General features: G+C 52.0%; 1 protein-coding gene across 2 annotated transcripts in view; it reads left to right on the top strand.

Annotated features, from left to right (window-relative positions):
- The window catches only part of TTC7A (tetratricopeptide repeat domain 7A), a 114175-nt gene that overhangs the window by 4587 nt on the left and 92909 nt on the right, over positions 1–16679 (top strand). Inside the window, exons 2-3 of one of the 2 annotated variants that reach the window (XM_037161180.2) lie at positions 5339–5502; positions 10570–10738. In XM_037161180.2, coding sequence (XP_037017075.2) covers positions 5339–5502; positions 10570–10738 — 333 coding nt within the window. The remainder of the gene's footprint in view (positions 1–5338; positions 5503–10569; positions 10739–16679) is intronic. The other variant, XM_053667004.1, reaches the window with a different exon arrangement.

Here is a 16679-nt window from a genome sequence, read left to right on the forward strand (position 1 = left end):
TGGTACTCTCTGGGCTTCTTGGATTTCTTGGAAGTCTATTTCCTTTGCCAGATTGGGGAAATTTTCTTTTATTATTTGTTCAAATAGTTTTTCCACTGGTGGTTGTGTCTTTCCCCCTTCTGGTACCCCTATAATTCGGATATTGGAGCGTTTATAGATGTCCTGGAAGTTCCTAAGCTTCTCCTCATTTTTCTGAATTCTTATTTCTTCATTCCTTTCTGTTTGATGATTTTTTTCTTCTTCCTTCTGGTCCACTCCATTGATTTGAGTCCCAGTTTTTTTTTCATCTCTATGGGTTTCCTGTGGAATTCCATTCATTTCCCTTAATTTAGCCTTCATATGTTTCTCTAATTTGTGGCTATAGTCCACCAGATCTATGAGGAAGCTGATGACCAGTGTTTTAAACTGTGCGTCTGAGAGATTTGCTATTTCTTCGTCACTTAGATTTATCTCTGGGGCTTTGAGGTCTCCCTGTGACATTTTTGGTCTGTTCTGGCCCTTTAAGTGGGAGGAGCGGCGCCTTGGATTCCCAGGTCGCTGGGTTGTGACGTTGTATGTGGGGGCGTGGTCAGAGCGGGGAAATGGCCGCTGCCGCCGCCGGTCCAACCGCTCACTCCCTCACCCGTGTGCAACCAGGCAACCACAGTCAACTCGCTGCCACCGCCTCCCCACTGTCTCCTCCGTAGTCGCTCACCCGGTGGGCCGCTCGGTCGCTCACTAGGTCCAATCCTGGGTTTGGAACCCGTGCGACTGGATTCGCGCGTCTGGATTCCGCGCCCTGGTCGATCGAGCCCTCCTTTGTAACTCCTCAGCCGACGCCGGTTTCGCCCCTTACCGGTCGGGCCGAAGAATTTGTTGTTAGCGGACTTCCGAAAAGTTCAGTTTTCCGTGTTCTGGTTGTGTTTTCTGATGCTAATATTTAGTTGTCCCTAAACTTGGTTGTGTGAGGAGGCAGGCACATCCACCTAAACCTCCATCTTGGCGGAAGTCCTCCTCTCCGATCTAATCACTGCGTTTTATAGCTCCTCTGTCAGAACCAAGATCCAAGGAAGGCCACACATTGCATGTGGTTAATAAGTTGGGTCTCTCTTTTTTCCCCAACATTTTATCGTGACAATTTCAAGCATGTAGCAAAGCTGAAAGAACTTCGCAGCTCACCTCCTTGATTCTGATGTTCTTCTACTGCACTCGCCATGTCAAACCTGCCCCTCTCTCTGTCCGTCTTGAAGTCTTTCCTAGTCTGCATTCACCACCCTCCAACCTTTGTATTTTAACTGAATAATTCCTTTTGAACTGGAGATTGTTCTGAGTGTTTCTTCAGGTGAGTTAGGGGGGATGTTTGAGGCAGGTGGCCTCTCACTACTTTCGGCCTCTTCCTCGTCCATTGATGGTTGGAAAGCCCCACCGCTCTGCAGTCCTGTGAGGTGAGCAGCTGGGGACACCGCTGGGACCCCATGTGACCTAGTGAGGAAGGGCCTGGTCTGAACTCCAGGCTTGCTGGCTGGACCCAGGTTTCCAAACAGCCAATTGGCAGACTGTGGAGAGGGGGTTACCTTTCTGCAAATGGGGGTGCCGGGAGGAGGCAGGCGTTTTGAAGTGGCTCTCTGACCTGGCGCCCTGAGAGAAGCCTGGACAGGGGCGGGAGCAGAGAGGAAGCCAGCTGACAGAGGCCTGTCGAAAACAAGATGGGTGGGCAGACTGGGTGGCCACCAAGGGGTGCCTCATTCAGGTCTCTGTCAAGGGCAGGGGGCTGGGCTGGGATCCCAGAGTCCGTGTCACTCGGTTAGGAAGGCCTTCCTCATGCCCCTGGTGGGGGCCGGGAGAAAAGAAGCTGGAACAGTTTACCCAAACTGGGTAGGGGGTAAAATTTGGACAACATGATGATAAAAAGCAATTTGTTTCTCTTTAAAGAAGGACAGGAAAGCCGCTGTCCACCTGCATTCTTATTTCACAACTGAAAAATCTAGAACTTTTCATTCCAAAATATCCTTCAGTCCCATAGATTGGCCAGTTGAGAATAGTGGGATGGAAAGAATGGGGGGAAGGAGAAAGAATGGCACAGGGAGAAGAGTTGAGGAAGGAAGAAAAGAAAGTAAATTCCCAGCACTTACTGAGTGTCTGCTCATCCTAGCAAAGAGATCGAGCGGGGGCTGAAGAGGAGTGAGAAAAGCTCTGGAGAAGGACCTGAAGTGTTTACAATGTAGTCGGAAGCTTCTAGGTATAAAACAGTGAGAGCAGTTCTCATTCCTGTCCTTGGAGTTACTGTTCACTTTTTCACCCCCTGTTTATAGCTCTTACACTGTTCTTCATTTGTAAAGGCCCGGAGACTGCTCTGTGGGGTATGAAGGGAGAAGGACTCTTCTTTGGTTGTGTCATGTTACTGTTATGGGCTGTGGCCCATGGCGTATCTCCATTATCATCTATAAAATGGGAATAATATCTACCTTTGTGCTGATTAAATGATACTGTGTAGTAAAGTACCTGGTACTCAGTGGGCCCTCAACAAACATTAGTCCCCCTTTCTCTTTTTCCTACCCTTTCGCATTAAAAGGCCCTCTCAAGGTTTAGAGCAGCGCTTCTCAACTGGTCTGCGAAGGATCTCTTTTATGTTTTTACGTTCCCAGTCTGATGTGCTCCAGTACTTTCATGAGATACACAAACTTCTACCCTTCCAGTTTTTTACTGTTCAACAGATTTAAAATCATTCTGCCACATTATTATCAACCTTTGTGAATGTGTACTCTAAATTTCTGCACTCCCCTCCAGCGCCTGGGTCACAGACCCTCACAGACCTACCCGTTCCAGGCCACTGACAACACTTTGAGCAGCAGGTGTTCAGAGGCCACGCCCATCATTTTGAGGAGTGGCACTGCCCTGGGGAGTATTTCCAGATTGAGGGTTATCTGGAAAGAAGCTGGCTTCTCTAGGCTGGAAAGGAGTGGAGCCAATGAGCCGTGGGGAGCTCTGGGCAGGGCAGTTGGCTGGCGGAGGCAGAGCCAGGAGGCAGGAAGGCTCTGCTGCTGTGAACTGGGTGGGGAGCTGGCTGTCCCCAGCACCTGTGCACTTGAAGGAGGAGGGCAGGGACCAACCGCACAGCCCAGGAAGGGGCGGTGCCCTTTGAGGAGCAGGTTCCTAACCCCACCCCTGGTTTTGATAGAGGCAAAACAAGTGAGGAAGAACACTCTGCCTAGAGGCCCGCCTCTCGGGACTGCTGCTCAGACGCCTGCTGCTAAGCATCCCACCCCAGCTTCTAGCTGAGATGAGTGCCTTTCATTCCGGGGTTGATTTCAACTTTCATCTGTGAATAGGTGACATGTCCACAGGGGTCAACCTTCCAAAGGTACCCACTGAAAGTAAAAAGTCTTCCCGTTTCCACCCCCTTTCCCAGTAAACCAGAGGGATTCTCAGATATTTGTGTATCTTTTTCACATACAGACTCTGGCAGAAGTAACACCATTGAGCGTAGTTGGCAGGGTATGTGAATGTCTCGCACGAGATGGACAGCAATTTGAACGTTTCACCTAAAATATCATATGGTGTGCTTGAGTGTGATAGTGTTATGTTACAGAATTACATGCTTATGATTTTGTAATAAAATATTTTCATATAATAAGAAAGGGGTGTTATTTGTGTCGGACCCTGTATTTTTATGGATGCCTAAATACCAATGGCCCATTATGTCCACCGTGTGGACTCTGCTTTCATATCAATTTAGTTAGGAGTTTATGCCCTAATAGCACATACTGAGCTTCCTCACCCCTTTTTATGGCAGCGTGGTGTCCCTTTTTATGGGTGTACAATGCTTTGTTTGATCAGCTTCCTGTTGATGGACATACAAGTTGTCTCTAATTTTCAATTTATAAATAATGCTGCAGGAGTGACCTTATATGTAGGTGGCTTTACACATCTGTGGGAGCAGAATTGCTGGGTCAATGGGCATGCACAAAAATGATTTTGATATGTGTTGCTAAATTGCCCTTTGTAGATGTCCTACCAGCTTCTCCCCTGCCAGCAACGGATGATAGTTGGAACCCGGTACTTGCCTGGCTATGTCCTCCAAATGTTAGTTTTAGAAATTGTGAGGTGGGTAGAGGAAAGGATTGGCTAAAAGGTTTTGGTGTCCTCAGGGGGACTGTCTTCTGGGATCTGGGCTTTGGGGATGCTCTCTGCATGGAATCTCCCCTGCGGATGGAGAGTCTTCTTCAGAGACATGCAATCTGGGGCCAGTGGCTTTGAGTTGTGAGCAAACTGCAGTGCTCCTGAAAACGAGGAGTCAGTGGCATCCCCAGGCAGGTCTGAGGATGCCTACCTGACAGCAGAAAGGGCACTCTGAAGAGACGGGACCAAGCACACACTCCGCGCGCCATTTTGGATGCCCACGTGACTACCTGAGCCTCCTGGCTTCTTCCTGAGGTAGTAGAGAGGCTCCCATTCACTTGGCAGCTGTTTACTGGGCTCCTATATTGAGTGGTGGGCCTGGCCCTCGCCCTGATTGAAGGAGGAAGGTCAATGACCCAGTCACATTGGTCACTGCCACCCGAGGCCATCACGAAAGCACGCTTGACCTCTGGCCCTGCACAGTGAACACCTGAATCCCATCTCCACCCAAGTTGCTTTGGCCGTGGATAGCAGGAATATAATGGTCACAAGACTGGAGTTTTTAGTGTGGTAGGGGAGGCAGCAAATTAAACCAAGCAGTATAAATTCACCTGCTGAGTGGTGAGGTCTGCAGATAAGCTAACATAAAGGAGAGAACTCCAAAAAGTGTGTCAGTACTAAAGCTCTTCAAGGAATTGCCTTGGTGCACATGTAAATCTGCTTTCTACCTTCACTCTGCACTTCATTGCTAGGTTCCCCACTGGTCACATTAAATAAAATACCTCCAGAGTGGAGAAAACCCAGTCAGTATGGTTACATGGAAATTGGGAGCATGTGCAAACGCATTATTAAACTGCTTCACATTTTCTTCTACTTTGGCCATTTGGAGAAATTCCTTCTTTGTTTAAGAACTTGTTACCCACAGTGGGGCATGGGTATGACTTTGTCCCTCATTTTAAATTCTGGAATTCTGGGAATTTGTCCCAAGTCCTAGGAACTCTGCCTTCCCAACCATGAAACTAAAAAGCCAAAAGGGTGGTTTATGCTGGTACAATGGTAGAATGCCTGTTTTTGTTTTTTTTTCCTCGAGGCTATTTAAGTTTATGGAACTAGTGTCTTTATTGATTTTCTCAAACCTGGGCCATTTACGTGCTGGGGTGAGCGGTGGTTGGGTCAGTACAGGGACAGGTACCAGTCTCCACATTTGCCAAGTTCAGGGGACCACTGCCCCGTTTTTCAGATGACTTTGGAAAGCTGCTCCTGGCGGAGGCCCTCCTGGAGCAGTATTTGAAGGAGAATAATGCCAAGATAAAGGACTCCATCCCTTTGCTGGAAAAGAATGAGCCGAAGATGAATGAAGCCAGAAACTACCTGAGCGGCATCCTCAACCATGGGAGGCTGTCGGTGAGTTGTCAGCCCCTCCAAGCCTGCGGTCCCCTTTCTCCTCCTGCCTGCTGTCTGCCGTCAGTCTCCCTGGGTCGTTCGGTCACCCGAACAGCAAGTGTCTCTCAGGGTTGGCCTTGTGCTATTCAGGACAGTAGCCACTAGCCACACATGCACTTGAGATCTGGCTAGTCCACACTGAGATGTGCTGTGAGTATAAAACAGACACTGGATTTTGAAGACTTAGTACAAAACAAAGAATGTAAAAGATCATGAATTCTTTACATTGGTTACAGGTTCAGATGATACTGTTTTGGATAAATTGGGTTAAAGTGTTATTAAAAACTAATTTTACCTGTTTTTACCTTTTTTAATGTGACTAGAACATTTTCTAAGAAAATTTAGATTACACATGTGGCTTAAGTTATATTTCCATTAGATAGCGCTTGTTTGACCTGGTGTGTGCATGGTCCTGTGTGCTCCTTGGGGGTCTCGGGAAGGAAACCTGAGTGAGCCTAAGGTCTAGTTGGACACAGGCAAACACACAGAGCTGGCCAGTGACAGAAGAGCTTAGTAACAGGGCAAGCCAGTTTAAGTCCAAGTGCATTTATTGAGCACCTGCTGTATGCCAGGAACTGAGGGGAGGCATGGAGGGAAGTATAGTCACGGCTTTCTCTAGACCTTTGCTACTGAAAGCACGTCCACCCGACTGCAGATTGAGCATGATCTGGAAGCTGCTTAGGAATGCAAAATCTGAATTAGAACCTGCATTTAACAAACTCTATTGCACATTAAACTTTGAGACAAACAGATTACAGTGTATGCTGAGCTATAGTGCAGGTATTAGTATATCATTAGAGACCCAAAGAAGATGTGATTTTCAAGAGATGTTCTAAAGTCATGTATTTATTGACCTAAACTTTTGATTGCAACCAGCTATGTGAAAGGCATTGTGTTATGTACTTCGAGGGCCATAAAGATGAGTACAGATGGACCCTGTCCTCTGGGAGCTTGCAGGTCTCCTGAAAGATAAGTCCTATCAGCGCATTGTCCAGTGTGGCCTGTGACATGTGACATAGGCCACAGGCATGGTGTACATGCACAGGCAAGTCCAAGGGGAACACTCCTTAGAGTGATGGTAGCACTAGCACTGGACCCTTGGGGGAGAGCTGGACCTTGAAGGGTGAGGGCGACAGACACACAGAGGTAGGACAGGGCATTCCAAGCTCAGGAAGCTGTGTGTAATCTAAGGGTTCCTCTTACGAGAATTTCACTAAAATGCGTCAGTGAGCAAGAGTGAAAGGGAATGGTGGGCAATTGGGTAGTAGTACACTGGGGCCGGAGAAGCATCTGGCTTTTTCTGTAAGCCATGCAGAGAGGGTACACTGGAAGTTTGAGGTGCCTGCCTTTAGACTCCTCGACAGGGATTATTGTAGCTCTGGGAGACTTTGTATTGGATTAAAACAGCCACTTGACCCTGAGCATGTCCCTTGACCTTTTGGACCCTCCAGCTCCCCATCTGTCAGTCAAAGGGGTTGGATTTGATTGGCGCGTCCCAAGGTTTTCCTACTAAGACCACTTTTAATTTTTTTCTTTCCAGTAGACTCTATGAAATATTTTTAAGTTGTTTTTAAAATAGAGACGATTCTGGCTTATTATAAAAAGTTCACTATACAAACAAGTAGTTCGAATAATAAATCAAAGACCTTGTATGCCAGCCTGGCTCCCACACTCGTCCCCACCCCCAGTGTGGAGCACTGGTCCCCACCAGGTGTGTGACCCTCACTCCTTCCTCTGTTTTTTAACAAACACACATACACACATATAAAGCTTTCTCTCCTTACTAGAATCACAGGGTACATATTTGGCAGGCTGTGCTTTTGCACGAGAACTTTCACCTGGAGCTTTCTGCATGCCAACACCTTGTTCTTTGTATTGGCCAAACAGTATGCACATGTATTGTTGTGAAAATTGTTTTGCTCATCACATCACATCTATTAAATGCAAATTGGACCATGCTTTATTCATCAAAGACATACATAGGCACCGATAACATTGAGCAAGTCCCTGTTTTCTAGGCCAAAGCCAAAAAGCTTAACGCTGAACAGGCAAAATAAAATATTAAAAGTAGTGTATGGGATTCTCCATCTTACCCCAAACGCCAGGGTGTAGCTGGGGGAGGGGATGATCTTTCCTGGCAGCAGATGCAGCCCCAGGTGGAGTCCCATATATCCTGGGTGTCTGATGGGACAAGGAGAACAGAGAAGTCGGCCCTCAGGCACCTCCTCAGGGTAGCTTCAGACCTACTCTCGGTGACCTCTAAGATCCTGCCCAGCTCAGTTCTGTGGACTTCAGTGAAAAGGAACCATTTGTCATAACTTGTCATCCACCGAGCCCAGGCATCACACCATCTCCTGGTTGCCTCGTGGTAGTCCTCTCAGTGGTACTTCCTCGTATCCCCATTTTCCAGGGGAAGAGACCGAGGCCCAGGACAGGCCGGTCACTTAGCCAAGGGCCGGAGTCGCAGGTCCAGGACCCGAGCACAGGCCTGTTTGTCTCCCCCCTGAGTGCTCTTGGCTACTTTTCGGGGCTGTGTCCCTAAGTCCTGCAGTGGAGATAAAACAGTGACAGGGAGACTTGGATTAATGTAGTGATGATGGTGGCGACACTCCTGCCCTGACCGGTCCCAGTCTGCCTCTGTGAAGTATTTCCTCATCTGTTTTCCCCTACCCTGGGGATTCACATGTGGTCGTTCTTCCCTTTTTATTGACAGAGACGCCGAGGCACAGAGGCTGGGTGACACACCCGCTGCCCAGCAGAGGGACTGTTGCCCAGACTGAGCGACTTCCTGCACGGCATCCTCACCCTGGGCCAGGGCTCTGGGGTTCCCTGGCCACTGCTGGATTGACAGACCAAGAACATTTCAAATTCAAGTGCACGGGTCCCACAGCGTGTAGCCAGCTTTCAATGCTGCCAAATATGGGCATTAAAAAAATAACAGCCACACTGTACCATTTTCTGTCACCGTCACTCCCTAAAAGGGAATACATCTTAACACCAAAAAAAACCCAAGACAAACGTGCTTTCAGAATTGATGGCAGCTTTTTGAATGGTACAGATTCAGCTTTATGGAACATTCCCCACATGGTCCTTCATTTTTCCCAGTGAGGTGGAAGCTCTGTTGCGAACTGTCATTGGTCTACCAGGAACCACAGGGCTCCACCCTGGTGTCACCTTGTGCCCCGAAACTTGTCTCTCTGAGCTCAGCTGCCCTTTTCCCTGTTTACGGTAGAACCGGATGATAATAATTACTCATGCCCTGTATTTATCATGCTTCTTTCTAAAGAAAAGTTCAAAGCTCTTTTCTGGACTTTGCCCCATTCATGCTCTTGGCATTGTTGCAATGGGAGGTGAGGGGTGGGTGTTTGGGTGTCGCCCTCACGGTGGGGAAACGAGGCTGAGCAGGGAGGAAATGTGCCTGTGGCTTGAGACCAAGTAGAGAGAATGGCACAGGTGTTGCCTCTCTCGGAGGGACCGTGGGTGGCGTGCCCCTGGGGGGGTGTGACCTGTGGCCCTGGCCCAGGGAGTGGGTGGCCTACTGGGGTGACTAGCAAATGCCCTTGAAAAATTTAGCCTTTAAGAGTTAATCAGTAGTCTGAAGGTCAGGCTTATGGGAGCCAAATGGGTCCATTTGGTAGAGGCATTGTAGGAATTTAGCAGAGAGGAGTCCTCTGGTAGGTAGTCAGGGAGACTTCCAGGAGGAGGTGGGCCTGAGCCAAGTCCCAAAGGATGGAAGAGAATCTGTATATCTTGAGGGAAAGGGCAGACTGTTCCAGATAGGGGGCCTATGTGAGCAAAGGCAATGGTAGAATGTGTATTCACAAAACCCAAAAAGACCAGTGAGGAGGGAGAATTTGGCTGTGCCACACGCCATTTCTCTTAGTTGGCTTCTGAGAGGGCAAGAGCTAATGAATGGGGAGTGTGCAGGCTTCCCCTGGGGTCTGTCACCAGCATCTGGTCTCCCCCCACATGGAGTTAGGGGAAGCACCTTCCTATGTTACAGAGGCTATTGTGGGGCCAGTGAGACACCTCCAGGGAGCTGTGTGGACAGCATTGATGCTGTGTGGTGGGGATGGTGCCCAGACCCTGGCCGAAGGGGATGTGGGCATAAGCAACACCTGAAAAGTAGGGCAAAGAGAAGTGAAGTGATTCTGCGGATCACAGAAGTGAAGACGGCAGGCTCAGCAAGTAGCCTCGAAAGGTGGGCAGTCTTGTCCAAGGCCACGTAACTCTCGGGCAGGGCCAACCAGACTTCCTCGGGGCCTGAGCGTCCTGGTGTGGGGTAAAGATCTGGGCATAAGCGACACCTGAAAAATAGGGCAAAGAGAACAGGTTTGAATTTAGGCCCTTGATTGGGCACTTTTTTACCTGCTTCTGTTAAAATGGGACAGTAGTCCAGTAGGCCTTTCCTCTCCTCTTCTCTCCTGGCCCACACTGCTGATGTGGCTGTTCTCCCCACAAAGGTCCTACTTTTGTGGGGGCGGGGGGCTTCAGCTTGGGGCCTGTCATCTGTGTAGGCTCTTTCCAAGACTTTTCACCCATTGTGTATTTGTTAGTATGTGTATGTATACCTCCCAAATGGTATCAGGTCCCACAAAACTTGGCCTAATATCATGTGTGTGTGTGTGTGTGTGTGTGTGTGTGTGTGTGTGTGTGTGTCTATGAACAAGTGCCTGAACTCCTGAGTGCCAGCCTTGGGCTGAAGCCACTGGGGGCTGCAGGAGAGAGAAGACAGGGCCGGGTCTGCAAGCTGCCTGCAGCATAGCTGGGTGCATAAGACACACATGTGCAAGGGCTGGAGACTCATGAGAATTCCAGTAAGTAGGCCACAGACTGCAGGTGTGGAGAGAAGGGAGCCCTCAGCATGTGCTCAAGGGTTGGGGAAGGCTTTCTGGAGGAGAAGGAGATTTCTGAGCAGGGTCTTAGGCGAATTGTCATGGTGCTGTGAAAGGGTGTTCATGCTACCTCATGGGGGTGGCAGCAGGGACTTTAGGCAGGAGCCTGCTGATGTGGCCTTTGTCCTTTCAGCCACGGTACATGTGTGAGGCCATGCTGATCCTGGGCAAGCTGCACTATGTGGAGGGATCCTACCGAGAGGCCATCAGCATGTACGCGCGGGCTGGGATCGACGACCTGTCCGTGGACACCAAGCCTCTGTATCAGATGCGGCTGCTAGCGGAGGCCTTTGTCATCAAAGGTAGGTGTGGGTGCCGGATGGGACTCCCCCCCCCACACCCAGGCCCCCCTGTGCTGGGAGCAGGTGGCAGCTATAGGGCAGCAGAAGATGCTAGGTTGAGGGTGAGCCTGCTGTGCTAATGTCCAAGATATATCACCCCTGGTAGTGCCCAGGCACTGACCAGCCAGGTGGACACCAGTGGTGACCGGGCATCCTGGCTACCGACCTGCACTGGGCTGGATGCCAGAGGACTCAGATTCTCATGTTGGCTCTGTCAACAGCTGGCTGCCCACTGTGTACCTTCGGGTGAATTACCTCTTCACCTTTTGTAGCCACAGCTGATGTATTTGGAAGACAGGGTTGTAATACCTGCTCTCACCAGGTTACCATGACCAAGAGGAATCAGTTGTGTAACCAGGTTGAGAAAGGCTCGAACAATGTGCCATCCCCTTGTCAGGCTGGTGCTGGTGCCTGATGGTATAGAGCAGTCTGTCACTTCTTGGGCTTGTCAGGCACCCGCTGTGAGTGGCCCAGGGAGCTGGTACCAGGGTCCAGTGATGGGCAGGAGAGAACCAGTTCCCAGGGTGACAGGTGCTGGGGTGGAGACCCCAGCACACAGGGTCAGTGATGTAGGGATTTCCAGGTATAGGAGGCTGTGGGTGGCCTGACGGGGGTAGTAGTGCCACTGAGCTGGACCCTGAAGGTGTTTCACGCTCGTAAAAGCCCTATGCCCGCTTCGTGCGTCAGGCTTCTCCTCCCTGGATTCAGATCCCTGGGACCAGAGAGCCCAAGGCTTGGCCCCTGATGGCAGTGAGGTTCCGCGAGCCCTTCTGCCCAGGAATCGTGAATGTTTGATCAACTCCCTACTTCAGTACAAACCAACCCCCAGAGAAAAATCTAGAAATGCGTGTAGACCTGTGGGGATTTGGTGTCTGGCACTGGCAGAGTATCTGTCGCCCTCTTTCCATCACTGATAGGGATGTTCTCCCCATCTCATAGGTGGGGAAACCAAGGCTCAGAGAGGATGCATATCTTGTTCAGAGTTACCGAAAGATGTGAGATGGAGCCAGGACAGGAGCCCCCACTCTGTGACATTGGCTTTGGAATATGAGTCCCCCAACCCCATTCCTCTGTCTCCCTTGGACCCCTGTGCAGGGCACAGCCTCCTTGTCCCTGTTTGTCCACTGCTGGGGCCGTGGACCCCTTTCCCCAGTGAGAGACTGCTCTCCCCGTCCCAGGAAACCCGCTGAGCATGTCACCCTGGACGGACCCAGCACCAGCCTGCGGAGGGGCAGGTGCCCATCTCGGGCGCTCCAGTCTGCGGGCTCTCCTCCTTTTGCTCTCTCGTCCTCTCCTCTGGGCTCCTGGCACAGGCCAGTCTTGGGGTGGTCTTTGTTTGGTGTTTGGGTCTTTCAGGCCTCTTGGAAACCACTTCTGCTTCAGACTTCCTGAACCTAACACCCCTCCTCGGGGGTCCTTTCCAGCACTTCTTTTCCTGTAGAACTGGCGCGGTGCCTACCGCTCCCTGTCTCCTGCTCTCTGCTCTTTCCAGCACTCCTCCAGCTTCTTGGTGGTCAGAGGTGCTGCCGGGGAGGTAAGGAGCCGGGCGTGGGCTGCTCGGTCTTGTGCTGTGCCAGGTCCCCACCCCTCACTGACTGCGTGTGACCTCCCACTTGCCTGCTTCCTCTCTGCCTGTTCTCCCTGTCCTGTTGCAGTGACTGTGCCCTGCTGCTTGGCATGCTGAGGTTCACCTGACTATGTGTGTGCTTGAGACCATGCATGCGGCCTCCTGATATGCATGATGTTGATTTTCCTAGGTTTGGGGGGACCCAGGGGGTCTCCCCACGCAGAGACTAGGGGACAGGATGGCTGGTCATTGGTCCTGACTCCATTTATGAGCAGGAGAGTTGTATTAGTCAGTTTTATTACTCTCAGGAAGCTGGGAAGTTCAAGATCCAAGATACCAGTAGGGTCAGTGTATGTGAAGGCCGCCTCCTCCCTTGGGTTGCAGATGGCTGCCTTCTCCCTGTGTCCTCACATGGCCTTGCCTCCATGTGTGGGCATGGGGAGATCCCTCTCTCCCTTCCTCTTCTTATACAGCTGCTAACCCATCACAAGGCCCCTCCCTGGTGACCTCACCTAACCCTAATCACCTCCCGGAGGCACCATCTCCAAATACCAGTTCACTGGGGGTTAGGGCTATAATGTGTGAATTGGGGCATGTTGGGGGGACATAAACGTGCAGTGCGGAGAAAGGATGGTGGCAGCAGGCGGCCACAGAGTTCACATAGTGATAACACTTCCTCAGCCCTCACTACAGCCACACGGAACCCCCCGAGTGGGTGTTCTCTTCGTTCCTACATCGCTGTCGAGGAGCTATGGTCAAAGAGGTGGAGGGACTCATGTGGATTTCACAAGAGGTGGCAGGGCCAGGACTTGCACCCAGGCAGCCAGAGCTCCCAAACAGCCGTGGTCAGAATTCTAGACTGAGAGGAGTCACAGAAATGATCTAGGTCCCTGCCTTGCACTGTAGATGAGGAAGCCGAGGCTGATGAAAGTGAGGCGACTCACCCAGGACGTCAGGGAGCTGGTGTCTGCACTGGAATGCTCCACCCTAGGCAGCTTCTGTGCTGCAGGCTCTGTCAGGCCCCTGGTGGCCTCCGCGGAGCCTGCCTCGCCCGCTTCCGAGCACTGCCCCTGGCCAGGCCCTTACACCACAGCTTATTCGCCACTCTGCACGGGATTCTGCTCTGTGGTTCTGTTTGGTTCCACGCAGTGGGGCAAGGAGTTCTCGGGCACAGCAGGCTGGAAGCCTGGGCATGTGACCTGGGGGAGCTGAGCAGGCCAGGCCTGGAGACTCAGTGGGGACACTGAGTGGGCGTCTCTGTTGTGGAGCTCCTGTTCTCATCGAGGGGTAGGGAACAGGCTCTGGGGTTCTTCCCTCTCACCCCCCCACCCCCTAAAACATAAAAACTCACTGAACTCACCTGCTTTTGCCTTTAGTGCAGAGGGCTTGGCAGGGTGGCCCTCTGAGGCCTTGCTTGAGGACTTCGCCTTCTTCTGATGTGGGAGGGGTGGGGGCAGGGGGGCACGGATTGGATCAGAAGGTGCCTCCTGACTCTCCGGGAGGGCATTAGACACCGACATGGGGACAGAGAGAAGGAGGCGGTGGTAGCAGCCTTGAGTTTCTCTCGCCTGACACGCAGAGCCGGTGCGTGCGTGTTTGTGTACCCTGGATGGAGGGGTGCCTGACCGCCTCCTGTCTGGGAAGAACATTACCGTCCATGTCATTCTTGTTCAGAAACAACGTCAAACCACAGAGTTTTCCCTAAGGTAGAAGAATGAAACGGTTTGCCTGGGAAGGCCTGTTATTCCCTGTCCCAGCGATTTGTGCCCAGCCCCCAGCACTCCCTGTCCCAGGCGTTTTAGTCACACCTGTGCTCAGACCAACCTGGTCCTGCCAGGAGTAGAGAACTGGATTTTCGGGCCTCCGAGTGGCACCTGGGAGGTGGGCGGGGCCCGGTCAGAGCCTCTGGCTTTGGAGGAAGAACTTTTTTGGAGGTCCTGCTTCAGCCACGTTCACTTGTCTGCCACTCCGTAATGGGCCTGTCCTGTGGCCAGCTGCTCCCAAGTCGCATGTCTGCCCTGGGCAGAGCCAAGGGCCCTCTCTGTGCCTATCGGAGTCCCCTGTTCATTCAGTCCTTCATTCCCCAAGTGTCCTTTTCCCGAGCCCCTCTGGTGTACCCAACTCCAGTGGTGGGCCCAGAAATGGGCTGTGGACCCTTCCTTCCGGAACCTGAGGGCCTGATGGGGGAGGGGGACAGCACTACGGCTTGTGCACCCCCCAGGAGTTTGACAGAAATGCAGACTCTCAGGCCCCTCCCCAGACATATTGAATCAAAACCTGCACATCACCGGCATTTTCCCGTGATGGGAATGTACTTTGCAGTTTGAGAAACGCTGCCCTGGAACTCTTATTTAATAAACATTTGTTGACTGGCGAATTTGCCTCCAGCTCATCTCTGTAAGATGGGAGGTAGTTCTTAGGCTTGTTCTATGGATGAAGACACTGAGGCATGTCCGGTTACACTGCCTGTACGTAGCAGAGCCTGGACTGGGGCCAGGTGGTTGTCTCCCCAGCTTGTGTCCTGCCTGTGACAGAGGAGCCCAGCACAGGGTGATGAGGAGCAGTTATAGGTGCCCCTGAGATGGGTTCGAACAGACAAGGAAGATGCAGGAGGTGCAGGAACGCAGAGAAAGAGAGGTTCCTGGGATTACTGCAGAGCCTGGGGGGACAGTGCATTTGGGCACCATCATTCTGTCCCTGAGGGTCACCGAGAAGGGGCCCTCACTGGACCTTGTGGAGAAAGGGGACTCGAGCCTCTCCCTGCCCCGTCCAGCCCCCACTCTCCCGTGGGTCTGCTTAGTGCAGAAGCAGCCCAAGGCTCTGGTGTCAGAGGGCAAACTGTCTAGAAAATTTGCTTTTATATGTCAGCATCAGTCACCTTGGTTCAGAATGGGGACCCTGCCCCCTCCTACCCTACTCCCTTGGCCCTGCAGTAGCCCTACTGTGACTTCTGCCAGCCCTGTGCCCCCGGACCCAGCATGTCAGCTTAGCAGGGGAAGGCCCTGGGCAAGGAAGGCTCCTTACCTGGTCCAGGAGCAGAAGATAGATGGGGCGGCCCACCTCCATTTTGGTTTGTTGCGGGGGACACTGCCATTTACTTCGTATTAAAAGTAATACGAAGCCCTGACTGGTGTGGCTCAGTGGGTTGGGCGTCATCCCACAAACCAAAAGAAAGGTCTCTGGTTCGATTCTCAGTCAGGGCACTTGCCTGGGTTGCAGGCCAGGTCCCTGGTTGGAGGAGTATGTGAGAGGTAACCAATTGATGTTTCTCTCGTTCATTGATGTTTCTCTTTCTCCCTCTCTTCCCCTCTCTCTAAAAATAAATTAATAATCTTTGATTTATTTAAAAGATTTTAAATCTTTTTTAAAAGCCAGTCCAGGATAATTGGGTTTCGAGGCTCTTCTCAGAAGGCCTGAGTGCTGTCCACTCTCATGAGCCCGCAGCAGAACCTGCATGTTTGGCTTTGTGTGCTCGTGGCTGTCCGCCCTGTCTCGCCACTGAACTTGGAGCCCCATGAGGACGGTGGTCATTTCTTCAGCGCCTCCAGTTTCCTCTCCCTCCTTGCCCTCCTGAGGCCCCATGCTCCCGCCCAGTGAGGTCTGCTGCTGGTATACAGCATGGTCCACAAAGTTCTGCCCCTTCACCTGTTTTGAGCCACTGTCCTCGCACGCAGAAAGCCCTGACAGTCCCTCAGACGCAGCTCAGGCCCCTCTGCCTTCCCTGGGTGGTTCAGCCCACAGCGTTCTCTCCCCAGTCCAGTCTCACTGGACCTTGGCCCGGAGTGTCTCTCCGGTCACAGGCCGGTCAGCATGTTCCTCCTGCCAGGGGCCTGGCCTTTTGTGGTTGAGCCCCTTGAGGTCCCCAGCCCAGCTCCCACAGGAGAAAGTAAAATTTGCCAGGGAGGTAAAATTCAGCAAGAATCTACCGGGGACACCGAGATGAACAGTTCAGGTCGCTTCCTGTGAGGGAGGCGGGCAGGTGAGCAAAGCCTGCAGCTGGTGCGAGGTGTCTGGGGGACGGCGGCTGCTCGGTGGGAGGGCTGAGCACAGGCAGAACTGATGAGTCAGGAGCTCCCTGGTGCCACCCTTTCCTGTGCAGGCTCTGCACCCGCCGGCCGCGGTGCCAGTGCAGTGGGCACGAGAACGCCCCGCGGGTGACCGGTCTGTGGTTCACTACCATGGCTTGCTAGGGCAGGACAGGGGGCCTGCTGCCTGGCTGTGGCGCCCTGGCCACGAGCTGCCCCTAGTTCTGCGCTGTGGGGAGCTCTGCCTTGACACCCGAGAAGGGCATCTGTGAAGTCCCCTCTGGGGCTGGGCAGCCCACTTCCTAATGGG

Source organism: Artibeus jamaicensis, unplaced genomic scaffold (genome assembly GCF_021234435.1).
Source record: "Artibeus jamaicensis isolate MK-2021 breed Jamaican fruit bat unplaced genomic scaffold, CSHL_Jam_final contig_465, whole genome shotgun sequence".
Lineage (NCBI taxonomy): Eukaryota > Metazoa > Chordata > Mammalia > Chiroptera > Phyllostomidae > Artibeus > Artibeus jamaicensis.